The 13,934-nt window shown below is 40.2% G+C and overlaps 1 protein-coding gene across 1 annotated transcript; it reads left to right on the forward strand.

Annotated features, from left to right (window-relative positions):
* The first annotated feature begins 1,366 nt into the window (after window positions 1–1,366).
* Window positions 1,367–5,625, forward strand: LOC107730294 (protein NLRC3-like). Its single transcript, XM_016541085.1, has 5 exons — window positions 1,367–1,500; window positions 1,627–1,740; window positions 2,023–2,835; window positions 3,872–4,045; window positions 5,457–5,625. The coding sequence occupies exons 1-5, from the start codon at window positions 1,367–1,369 to the stop codon at window positions 5,623–5,625; spliced, it is 1,404 nt and encodes a 467-aa protein (XP_016396571.1).
* The last annotated feature ends 8,309 nt before the right edge of the window (window positions 5,626–13,934 follow it).

Here is a 13,934-nt window from a genome sequence, read left to right on the forward strand (position 1 = left end):
ATTTTTTTTGACATGCGCACACTGCACAAATATAGAGTTTCTCACTGTTTGCACATAATAACCAGTCTCCTACACGGTTTCTTTATATGTTTTTAACAGCAGAATTAATATTTATCCATTTATGGATAAATATACATATAAACCGCTGTGCCGTGCTGCTCATATTTATCACACAGTAAAAATGCCCCTCCCCGCACCCAAAACAGGTTGCCTGTGGATGAGAATCCAAAACACGGACTGGTGGGAGGTTGTCCTGCTGCACATCACAGTTGCCGAGTGAAAGGAGAGTTTTATAATGACAGGACACGCATTTATACAACACTTTATTCAGAAGGAAGAACCGCTCGTTCCACGCGTCATTGCACATGCGCAGTCCTTTCAGTTTCAGGGTTCAATCCGATCGAGTGTTTACATGCACTCTCAATCGTATTAGAAAAGGAATAAACCACCCCCTTCAGGACACGCATTTATACAACACTTTATTCAGAAGGAAGAACCGCTCGTTCCACGCGTCATTGCACATGCGCAGTCCTTTCAGTTTCAGGGTTCAATCCGATCGAGTGTTTACATGCACTCTCAATCGTATTAGAAAAGAAATAAACCACCCCCTTCAATCCAATCGAAATTTCATTCCGATCGAGCTCAATCGGATTGATTTAGGTATTTACATGAAGGCTTTTCAGTCCGATTGGGCCATCAATCCGATTACAAATGGATTATTTGGTTGCATGTAAACGTAGCCATTGATGCGTTTATTGTGTACACATCATTGACATTCACAGGGAACATTGCTGAAAAGAATAGCATGAATTCATTGTAAATCACTTTGAATTAAAGCATCTACTAAATGCATAAATTTTAATTTACATGTACATTTAGTCATTTATCAGACGCTTTTATCCAAAGCGACTTACAAATGAGGACAATGGAAGCAATCAAAATCAACAAAAGAGCAATAATATGTAAGTGCTTTGACAAGTCTCAGCTAGCCTAATGCAGTATGCAAGTTTTTTTTATATATATAATAAATAAAAAGAAAACAAGCAGATAGAATAGACAAAAAGAATAGGGGACGCTAGTGTTAGAGGGTCTTTTTCTAAATAAAAATAAAACAAGTCAAAAGAATAGAAAAAGAATAGAGAATGCTAGTGTTAGAGGGTCATTTTTTATAATAAATAAAAAGAAAACAAGTAGTTAGGATAGAAATAATGTTAGAGGGTCAAGTGTAGTTTTTTAGTTGTTTTTTTTATATATAAAAAAGAAAACAAATAGATTAAAAAAAGAGTTAGAATAGAGAGTGCTAGAGAGGGTCAAATGAAGATAATGTAATGTTAATATGATGTTGTCAGTGTTTCCATATACAGGGATGAAGTCAGTCTTTGAAATGAGGAAAAGTCTGAGAGCTTCGTCTCCGGAACCCAGCTGTGCGTCTCTGAAGAGCAATCAATCCATAAATCCTCCTCCTACATTCAGTCATGAATCAGTGACCTCTGACCTCAGGTAAGACACCGTCCAGTACTGAAGACAATAGACTTGATTTCTACAACATCACAGATTATCTGAACAAATATTGTGTTAATTACAGTGTAAAGATGTGCATGAATTATTATATCTTTGTGTCACCAGGAGGGGGAGTCAGAGAGCAGCATCACCAGCACCCAGCTGTGTGTCTCTGAAGAGCAATCAATCCATAAATCTTCCTCCTATATTCAGTGATGCAGCAGTGACCTCTGACCCCAGGTGAATGTAAATATGTATTTGGTTAACTGCTGTAGTGAAACTAGTGTGAGCAAAATCAGTGCACAGTGTCAGTGTTTACTTATATAGCAAGAGAAATCTAATGAAATGTACAGACCTAAATGGAGACCAAAATCTTAAGTTTACATGTCAGGAAAGTAATTATACTGTAGACATGCATATAACAAGAAGTTTGTCTGAAATGTGTTGCTGTTCCTTGTATATTTTATTCACAAACATGTATTTTAATAGTATTTTTATTTTTTGTATTTTATTACCAATTAGAGATGATCAGACTGGAACCCAGGATTCTCCTCAACCAGTGAATGATGAACTACAGAGAGTCAAAGACCAGCACAAAACCAGCATGAGGAGCAAGTATGAGAGATTATTTGAGGGACTGAAACTCCAGGAGAAGGAAACCCTCCTGAACAGGATCTACACACAGCTCTACATCATAGAGGGAGAGAGTGAAGGAGTGAATGAAGAACATGAGGTTTTACAGATGGAGAAAACACAATTTCTTGCTTCTTTCTATGTGTTTTACTGCTATTTAACAGAGAACATGGAGTCACTGCATTTTCTTCTGTATGAATTCAGATTTTACAGGTTTGAAGACTCTCTGTATGATTTACTAACATCAGCAATAGTTAAAGCTCTCAAGAGTGAAAATGGACAGTTGGATATGTTCCTGCGGTTCCTGCTGGGCGTCTCACTGGAGTCCAATCAGAGACTCTTACAGGATCTACTGACACACACAGAGAACAGCTCAGAGAGCATCAGGAGAACCACACAGTACATTAAAGAGAAGATCAAAGATCCAAATGGTTTCCATAATCTCTCAGCTGGTCAGTCCATCAATCTGTTCCTCTGTCTGCTGGAAGTGAAAGATCAGACTCTGTCCAGAGAGATTCAGGAGTTTGTGAAATCAGACAAACACTCAGAGAAGAAACTCTCTCCTGCTCACTGCTCAACAATCGCTTACATGCTTCAGATGTCAGAGGAGCCGCTGGATGAGCTGAACCTCAAGAAATACAACACATCAGATAAGGGGAGAAGAAGACTGATACCAGCTGTGATCAACTGCAGAAAAGCTCTGTGAGTGATAATTAATAACAAATGAAGAACCATGTTTAATAATGGATCTTGCATTTTTCACCCTATAGCCCAAGACTGGTTGCCCACTGAAGCTAAGCAGGGTTGAGCCTGGTCAGTACATGGATGTAAAACCTCCTGGGAAAACTAGGTTGCTGCTGGAAGAGGTGTTAGTGAGGCCATTAGGGGGTGCTCACCCTGTGGTCTGTGTGGGTCCTAATGCCCCAGCATAGTGACAGGGACACTATACTGTAAAAAGCACCATCCTTTGAATGAGGTCATTAAAAATTCCTTGGCACTTTTCATAAAGAGTAGCAGTGGTGGATAAAGTACTTAAAAGCCACACTTAAGTAAAAGTACAGATATCTTACCAGAAAATGACTTTGGTAGAAGTTAAAGTCACCATTTAGAAAATTACTTTAAAAGTTTTAAAGTATGTGATATTTATTGTACTTAAGTATGAAAAGTATTTTTTAAATATTCAACTTACTTGAGTGTATTGAAAGTAAAAGAACAAGTAAATTCAAAATAGAAAAGGAGCAAATAAATATTAAAAATTGTTCTATACACAGTTTGAGCAGCAACATCGTGTTCAGTTTTAACTCTTCCATTTTGTATCTTTGGTTTAGCATAAGAGACACTTCATCTGGTCATTCAAACATAAGAAAACAGTTTTTGCAAATATGGAATCTGCATCTGAAGTGGCATTTAGAATCAAGTTACACTACAGCACTTCAAATTATCTTTTTGCAGTGAGCAGGAATTTTTGAGGTCTTAAATGTGTAAATATTTGAATCACAGCAGTAGCTGAAGAAACAGTTAGGAGCTCGTATGATCTCTGATCTTAATGAACCTGAATTATAAAATGATCAGATTATCTCCTTACGATCAAGGGGCTCATCTTTTGTGATTTAGGCTGGAATGATAAAAATATTTTGTTTCACGTTCCTGAGGACATGCAACTGTCAACTTCCTTTACATGTCTTTATTGCTATTTCATTATTGTTTTAATTTTATGTTATTATTTCATTTCTTACAGTCTTGCTGGCTGTAATCTCACTGCTCAGTGTTGTGAGAGTTTGTTATCAGCTCTTCAATCCTCAAACTCTGTCCTGAGAGAGCTGGATCTGAGTAACAATGACCTGCAGGATTCAGGAGTGAAGCTGCTCTCTGATGGACTGAAGATTCCAAACTGTCAGATGCAGATACTGAGGTTTGATTTTCACTTTCAGTTTCATAAATTTTTTTATTGAAATAAAAGGGAAAATCCAAAGCAATTTCAGGTGAATTGTAATTGTATAGAGCTTTTCACAATCCAATTCCTTTCAAAGCTGCTGTCCTGAAAATTGTGCCTTAATGTCTTAAAGCCACAGTGAGCAGCAAAATGTGAAAAAATATTTTAAAATGTTTAAGTAGCAGAGAGAAAAATCTGTTCCTGGAGGGCTGCTGTCCTGCAGAGTTTAGCTCCAACCCTAATTAAACACACCTGAAACCACCTAATCAAGGTCTTCAGACTGACTAGAAACGTTGAGTTATGCATATAACTGCTGTTCCCAGAAGGAGGGAAACGAGGTACAACACATGACTATGAGATATTGCGCTTTTGCGCCATCTGCTGAAGACACCTATATTCATGCCTGAAAGGCCAATGACGCATGACGACGTGGGCGGGGCTACCTGCCCACAGCATATAAATGCAGTCGCATGCGTCATTCCCTTTGTTCAGTCCAGTTCTTCACCGTGCCTCCAACTGTGCGGGGCCCGGTGTTGTATCTCATTTCCCTCCTTCTGGGAACAGCAGTTATATGCATAAACATAAGGGACCAGCACCGCCACATACCATTTCACGGGAGCGACGGCCCCTGGCTTGCAACCCCCTAAGCACGGACATAGCTACCGTTGCCGCAGTGACATCTAGTTGGTAAAACTGAACAAATGTGTGCGGTGACGCCCAACTAGCTGCCGCACAAATGTCTTCCACAGACACCTCTCTAAACAATGCCCATGACGTCGCCATGCCCCTTGTTGAGTGCTCACACACCCCTGCAGGCAGGGCCAACCCTCCGCTTTTGTATGCAATAGAGATTGCCTCCACAATCCAGTGCGCAAGGCGTTGCTTAGACAGCGGCTTCCCCCGAACCGGTTTGGCAAAACATACAAACAGCTGATCAGAAGAACGCGTAGCCCGCGAAGCCCACGTCTACTCCACATACATGCGCAGAGCCCGCACAGGGCACAACGCATGAAGCTTCCTGTCTTCCTCAGAGTTAATAGAGGGGTTTGACAGAGCGGGTAGCTTAAAGGAGAGCGCACTATACACCCCGACAAGACTTTAGCTGTATACGCTGCATTTGGACGCAACACCACTCTCGACCCATCCAACGCAAACAGCGTGGAATGGGAGCGACCCCCTTCGAACAATTCCTGCAGAAAGGTCAAAATCTCTTAAATCGGGCACTGATACGGTGATAAAGATTTCCCCTCACACCAATCTACAAACATGCGTCACTTCAACGCGTAAAGCCCTCTCGTTGATGGCGCTCTAGCGCTCTGAATTGTGGCCACCACATTGATAGGGAGCCCTGCCGCCATCAGATTCTCCCTCTCAGCGGGTAACCCCACAGAGACCAAAGCCCTGGCCGAGGATACAGAATCTGCCCCCCTGCCTGTGACAGCAGGTCCTTCCACAGGGAAAGACACCATGGCGTCCCTGACAGTAACGCCATGATGCCCATGAACCACGTCTTTGCTGGCCAGCAAGGTGCCACCAGAATCAGCGACAGACCCTCCTGATGCACCCGATCTAGAGTCGGCTGTATCAGATCCACCGGCGGAAACGCATACAGCAGGGTCCTGGGCCATACATGCGACAGAGCGTCCACACCCAGCGGAGCGCTCCTGTCTGTGATCGAGAAAAACAGCGGGCAGTGTGTGTTTTCCCCAGATGCAAAAAGATCCACTTCGGCCTTGCCGAACCGATCCCAGATCTGCGTTACTATTTGCGGGTGCAAGCAACACTCCCTGACCTGCGGACCACCCCTGGACTGCATGTCCGCCCCAACATTCAGATGGCCCGGGACGTGCACTGCCCTGAGTGACGCTAAACATTCGCTGCTCCACATCAGGAGCTTCCGTGTCAGCTGCAACAGGGGAAGAGAGCGAGTACCCCCTTGCCTGTTTATATACGACACCACTGTCGTGTTGTCTGTTCTTACTAACACAATTTTTCCCCCGTAAGCGCTGGGCAAAGTGTTTCAGCGCCAGACAAACAACTTTGTCTGTTCTTTCCGAAGTTTCAACAAGGATCACCACTGTGGGCTTTCTCTCGTGAAAAACTGTGGCGTGATGGTGATCTAGCAGCACGGTGAAGAGCTGAAGAACAAAGGGAATGACAGCAGGCGTGAATATAGGTGTCTTCAGCAGATGGCGCAAGATTCACTGCTCTGCTCTATTCTCCTCCCATCATATGACTCAAAGCACAGGAACAAACTTACACAACCTCTGATGCGTGTCATTTATTTCACAACTGCACTTTTGTGCATAAAGATTTAATTTCTATTAAAAACTGTTTAGGCCTTTTTTTTGTTATTTTAATGTTCCCTGTTGACTTATAATATTGGTAAAGTTTTTTTGTCATGTATTTGCAAAAAAATAAAAGTCAGTAAAGGCCATTTTTATGCAGAGGAACAATGCCCAGTTGCATAAAGCACCTTATATTTTCCCCTGGACTGAAGGTGTGATTTTCCCTTATGCCGAGTTCACACTGCACGATTTTAGCCCGATTATTCACTCGCCGACAGGTTTTGCGAAATCGCCGACAAATGCCTGAAATCGGAGGCAAATCGGTGCTCGTTCACGCGAGTGACAATCACGCAGTGTGAATTATCAAAGACGAGATCTGAGGGAATCGCCGACACGACGTGGACGCCCGTGAAATATTTGGCATGCTAAATATCTGGAGCTGTCGGCGATTCTTCCTATTGTAAAGTCATGCAGTGTGTAACCTCCTGTCGTCGTTCCATCGTGCAGTGTGAACACAGCAGCAACTGAATGCTACCCCAGATAGTCACGCAGTGTAAAACCAACAGTGATGCGACGTCTTTGAAAATCGTGGAGTGTGAACTTGCCATTATTTAAGGGAATGATTTAAGGGTGTTGCATATAATCCCTTAAACCCTAGGTCTTCAACGCTGCTCCTGGGGACCCACTGTCCTGCAAAGTTTATTTTCAACCTGCTTCAGCTCACCTGGCCTGTGATTTGTTTTTCAAATGATCTTGAAGAGCTTGATTTAGCTGGTTCAGGCGTGTTCGATTAGGGTTGGAGCTAAACTCTGCAGGACAGTAGGTCCCCAGAAGCAGGGTTGAAGATCTAGGTCTTAAAAAGTTATCTTAGGTATGGGAAACCATTAAGAGTTTTACGACAGTGACCCAGGTTTTGCCATTATAAAATTCTGTTGTTGCCATGGACATGCTATTTGTTAATAAAGATAGTGGTAAGTTTTCACAGAAAACAACATAACATGAATAAGGAAAACAAAAAAGAAAAACAAACATGAAATAGAAGGACCAGATGAGGCGAAAACTCAAATTGATACTTAACTCAAAATTAAAAATTCTGTCATTTACTCACCCTCGTGTCATTCCAAACCCATAATGCTTTCATCTTTGGAAAACAAATAAAGATATTTTTTAATATTCTCTCATCATTTCTGTCCTTTGAAAGACAAATGTAATCCATATGATTCAGGCTGTTTCGTAAGCTCAAACGTGCGCACAAGTGCAAGAACCAGTGAGGTTTTTGAGTTTCTGTTGACCATATAAGATATGTGGTATGCATATAATTTGATCAATGTTTATATGTGAATAAACACCTAAATTAAAATGTGTTTATCATATAAAGCGGCCAGTTGTGTCTCATTAGAAGACTTGGATTGACCCTGCTTGCCCTCTGTAACACTTTAGGTGAAGTTTTCCATACCTTATGTTATACTTAGGAAAATTACAGTTAAGGGGCTTTATGTGAGACTTATTTTTATTGGATTTCTTAAGTGAAAAATACTTAAGGGTTTCTTTAGGTGATCATAAACCCTAAGAATTTACCTTAAGTAACACTTAGATTAGATAGATATTTATTTATTTGTCCTTGAGGAAATTATTTTCCACAGTGATGCATACATAACAAAGAGACATAGAACTTTCAGACTTATACAAAATTATACAACAATAAACATCAAATCACAAACACTGACAAAGGCATAGCACACCAATGGCTGATCCTCTATGTGCATTGAAAGGATTGTTTGTTTAAAACACACATAGCTGTAGGGATGAAACTTTAATTATAACTGGCCTTTATACACATGGGTATTCTGTACCTACAGCCAGAAGGGAGGGGGATAAAATATTGATGAAGTGGATTATCAGAATCATGACGAATTGCCAACACTTTACAGATCATTAATGACTTAACAGTCAGATAAATTGGGAATTGAAACACCAATAATTTTGCTGGCTCTCTGAGTTATCTTTACAAGTTTGTTCTTATTAGTGAAAGCATATAAAAAAAAAAAAGATGGCACCATACAGAAGAACTGGTTAAATATTGCTAAAATACAGAAGAAGATGAGGTTTGACAGACAAATATTTTAATTTCCGGATAACAGTCTCTCTTATCAGTCTCTGTTGACAGAGCTTACAAATACCCAAAGGGTTATATTCTGCAACACCCCTAAGTTTAAGGGAAACCTTACACTTAATGTGCTTTATGCAATCGGGCACAAGTATCAACCACTCACTATTGCACATGAGTTAAGTGTTTTGAAAACACTATACATGACCGTTATTTACAGACAAAGCATTATGAAACTACCTACTAAATCTTTGTGATGTAGCTGCTGCCAGAACCAGTACAGTTGGCACTGCTTTATCTTTCAACAAAAGTTACTTTGTGAACCATGCATTACATTGTGCTGATTTGGCTATTTCTACCAGAATGGTGAGTCCATTAAAACACATTCAATCATCAATCTCCTTTTTCCATTTATTCAACATGCAGAAGTAGACATTTCTCATTGAAGGCAAGTCATGGTAATTGTTGGTTTCTGAGAAACCATAAACAAATAGAAACAATTAGTATATACAAACACATTACCATATCTCACAAATCATACATGAAATCTAAATCCAATAAATATCAATGAGAAAACAAATTTCAATATAAACAATATCAATCACATTAAACATAATCAAATAAACAAGCAGAAGAAACTTACATAGTCAACAACACAATTCCACTTAGGCCATGTCTGAATGGAGAGACGGCTTCCCACAAACAAACACTGTCCTGCATAGTAGTGATGTGACATTCGACACCGAGGCTTCGAAGCTTGTATCAAAAAAACGAAACATCTCACAGTGAAGCACTGTACCGGAGCTTGATTCATTTTGCCAAAACCACGTGATCTGTGACGTCCGAAGCTTCGTTTTCGCACACAACCACGTGACTGCTTCGTATTCTGATTCAAATAACGCGAACCACTTGCGCAGTTTCAGGTGTCACTGATAATCTTCGGTTATTTTGATCATAGCCTATATGCCTACAGCCTTGCCTATTTTCTGCAAATTTATTCACAGACTCGTGTATTCATATTGTGTAATACAATGACTGACATGAAGACTTATTTATATAGACTTCATATTTTCTTTGTGCTATGAAAACCTGTATAAAGCAAACTAATTTATTATCTGAAACCGTCCAAAAATGGCTGGGTCGTCTGGGACGCAAAGGCAGCTTTTTCCACCTTTTGACCACAAGATGTCGTTAGACTACTGACTGACTAGAAACTTCCAGACAAGTGTGTTGGAGCTGGTTGGAGCTACAATTTGCAGGATGTTGGCCATCCAGGAGCAGGATTGGACACCCCTGGTGTACAGTAAAATGGAAAACAATGAGGGACCTAGATTTAATATTTTTTTAAACAGAAGTGATAATTATTTAAATAGGTAATGAAATTTCTGTCCAGATGTCTTAGTGCTCATTTTAATCAGTGTTTTAATCACCTTTGTTTTATTATAGAGTGTCTATCTGTAATCTCACTGTTCATTGCTGTGAGAGTTTGTCATCAGCTCTTCAATCCTCAAACTGTGTCCTGAGAGAGCTGGATCTGAGTAACAATGACCTGAAGGATTCTGGAGTGAAGCTGCTCTCCTATGGACTGAAGAGTCCAAACTGTCAGCTGCAGATACTGAGGTCTGTAAGAACATATAAAAGATAATTTACAGTCAGTCTGTCACAGTGTTGATGTGTGTCTGTAGATGATCTGACTGTTGATGCGTGTGTTCTTCTGTTTTTCAGTCTTGCTGGCTGTAATCTCACTGCTCAGTGTTGTGAGAGTTTGTCATCAGTTCTTCAATCCTCAAACTGTGTCCTGAGAGAGTTAGACCTGAGTAACAATGACCTGCAGGATTCAGGAGTGAAGCAGCTCTCTAATGGACTGAAGAATTCAAACTGTCAGCTGCAGATACTGAGGTCTGATTTTTACATTGTTTCATTAGTTTTGTTGAAATAAAAGGAAACAAACCAAATAAAAGGAAACAAAGCAATGTGAAATCAAATTTAATTTGAATAGTGTTTTTCACAATCCAAGTGGTTTCCAAGCTGTTTTTCTAAAAATTGTGTAATGATGTCTTAAAGCCACAGTGAGCTGCCAAAGGTGAAAAATATTGTAAGATGTTTAAGTAGTGGGTGAGAAAACCTTTGAGAGGAGCCAATCCTCCTCTGAAATCACAATGAATGTACATATGCTAAATATGATCTAGTTATATAGTGTGTGTAACATAATTGTTATTGAATACATTAATTATAATGTACAGTATAAGAGAAAACTATTTTCTATATGGCTATTTGAACAGAAACATTTAATTCTTTGCACATTATAACAGTTTCATTTTGTTCTATGTGATTTTTAAAAAAACTGATCAGAATTATCAGAGCTGATTTGAGTGCCCACATACAGACACACACACACACACTAACAACTCAAAGCATATTTAAAACCTCAACAAATAAAATATCACAGTGAAACAGAGAGAAACGCCATAATTCGTAGAAATGTAAAGGTGAATGTGTGTGTCTGTAAGTGATCTGTCTGTGTGTGTCTGTAGATGATATGAGTGTGTGTCTGTAGATAATCTGACTGTGTGTCTGTAGATAATCTGAATGTGTGTCTGTGGATGATCTGACTGTTTGTGTCTGTAGATGATATGTGTGTGTCTGTCAATGATCTGACTGTGTCCGTAGATGATCTGACTGATCAAGATCAAGAAGGCACCGCGAATGGCTCGATGTGGAGCTTTCCCATTTTCTGCTGTTTATTTTTTGGTTTGTTCTGTGTTTATAGTCATTCTTTTACTATCAGTTTTACCAGAGACAAACTACTGGACATAAGGCAACACACACCAGACAAAAGATTTTCCAGTTTTTGATTATTCAGATGCTTTGTTGGATGTTCTAGTCGAAGGGGCAGTGGTTCTATTCAAACGAGCAGTCAGACGGAAATGAGTGAAGCGCACCAGCGCGCTGGTTAAGCTCCACGAACGCAGCTTCCAAACAGCGCATCCTAGTATCCATCTACCAAATCTCTGATCCCGGATGAACTACTTCTCCTCACCCGCACAAACAAGGACTTTTCAAAATGTGCTGCATTGTGCTTCACTGAAACCTGGCTGAGTGAAGCTATTCCGGATAACACACTACATCTGCAGGGCTTCCAGCTGTTCAGAGTGGATCGCGTTGCAGAATTAATGGGGAAATCAAAAGGCTGGTGGACTATGTTTCTACATAAATGAAAGTTGGTGTTCATACGTAACAACTCTGAAGAAGATGTGCTCTCCTAATTTAGAGGTGCTTTTCATAAACTGTAAACCTTTCTACTCGAGTTTTCCTCATTCATTCTTGTGAATGTTTACATCCCTCCAGACATGTACATGAGCTCAGCGCTGCAACAGCTGGCTGAACAAATAACTGAAATAGAGCAACGGTACCCGGACTCTCTTTTAATCATTTTTGGGAATTTTAATAAAGCAAATCTCTCCCGTGAACTGCCAAAATACAGACAGCATGTTGCATGTCCCACCAGATGTAATATACTGGACGACTGTTAGGCCCCGATCAGACAGAACGCGTTTTTTACAGTGAGAGGTGCCTTTTTTAAATTGCTGTCTATTGGCAATGAGTGTTTTGCACGCTGTTTATGTGCCCCGGGTGCCTCGCATTTTAGCCGCCTGCTGCGCCTTGCATTTTTGTAGGAGCGCTCTGAGCACCTGAAGTTGAAAAAAAAGCAACTTTGTGCAGAAAAGCGCCCGATGTCATTCGAGATGCCATTGTCCAATCGAATGAATAGAGAGGCGGGCCTTCCGTTGTGGTGACGAAAGTTTACAGTTGCTTGGAAAGTCCAGAGACTGAAATGGAGGAGAAACTTGTGGTGACTGTCGTGGGTTACCCGGAGCTGTGTTTTTTAAGGTTTCTTTTAATATGACAGTTTACTTAACAGCAAACCAAAGATTTTAGAGCGCTTGTGCTATAATCCTTGATTAGACTGACAGGACAGCTGATTTGGTGGTTGCCTAGCAACATAAACAAACTGCAGTGCACTGCTCTTTTCTGAATTGATAAAAAAGTCAACCAAAAAAAGGCAGTGCAGTGCGCCTCGCGTTTTCAAACCTGAAAAACGCGTTCTGTCTGATCGAGGCCTTACACCACAATAAAGGATGCATATCACTCTGTCCAACGTGCAGCTTTGGGGCTCTTTGATCACGGTCTGGTTCATCTTATACCGACCTACAGGCAGAAACTGAAATCAGCTAAATCTGCAATAGGGCTGTGCAATGAATCGAAAAACGATTCGATTTCGATTTTGGCCTCCAACGATCATGAAAATACAATAATCAAGATAAATGATTACTGCACCCCATTCCGCCCCCTTTGGTGCGCTTTCATTCCTCCATAAAAGCCCAATTTCACATGCAAATCAGTAAAATCATGTAACGTGACTTTTGCAAAATGGGATGTGCTTGATTTATTGAAATTTATTAGATTTAGGCTATTCATGTTTTTAAAAGCGCGAAAGAGAGCTTGCGCTTCCTCAGGAGGATATCTGTGCATGTGCCTGTAAAGTCAACTTTAGGTCAAGCTGCATGCCTAAATGGTCAAATACACCCAAAAATGTGTCAAAATGTGGCGCTTAGTGATTATTCACGTAAACCTTCGTCGGTCATGTAATAAATGAACATAAACAGTTAGGAATGAAAATACATGTGTAATGGTAAATTGGATCCGTGCGGCTCTTAAAGTGACAGAGGGCTATATTCCTGCTGTAACTGTGTGCTTAATATGAACCCCCTGGTGTCGAAGCCTGCACTGGTGCGGTCCGTCTCGTATTTTCTTTATGACCGCGAAAATAACAAAAAATACTCCGTCAGTTTTGATCGTACCGATAAGAATAAGCTATCGTTTGAAACTGCAAAGGGTCTACTTTTATTTGAGTATAGTCATAATAACAACAAAACAATGTGCTTTTGTAAAATAAAGAAAATAAACAAGGTGCGTTCTCTCCCGTCTCAGTCTCTGTCGCCTCTCTTCACAGACACGTAAATAAAACAACATGAATCTCCGCGAATACTTGCCTCAAAGACATGGGAAATATATGTATAGAAAGCTTGAAATGTCTACTTTTAAATGAAGTAAGTCACGTCCAAAACAAATATTCTGTAAGCACTGAAAGGAATAACCCAGAATTTACCTCACAATGCGATCGCGCAGCAGTGGAGAATATCATTCTGATGAGTAGCCTAGGATTACTTGAATCTGTTGTTATTGTGACATAACACTAGTTAGACTTTTCCCAAACTATAATTCCTGATTACATGTATGAAACCAAGTGAAACCTTTTGAAATATGTGTCATTTCATTGTCTAAATGTCTCACAACGCCAGGATGTTTGTTTAATGTTTTATAACATATAAAACCACAAGATACAAAAGTAGACCTAGTGTGAGTGTTAACACTAGGGATGCACCGATACCGATACTGGTATCGGTATCGG

The sequence above is a fragment of the Sinocyclocheilus rhinocerous genome, unplaced genomic scaffold (assembly GCF_001515625.1).
Source record: "Sinocyclocheilus rhinocerous isolate Xijiao unplaced genomic scaffold, SAMN03320098_v1.1 scaffold2865, whole genome shotgun sequence".
Taxonomy (NCBI): Eukaryota; Metazoa; Chordata; class Actinopteri; order Cypriniformes; family Cyprinidae; genus Sinocyclocheilus; species Sinocyclocheilus rhinocerous.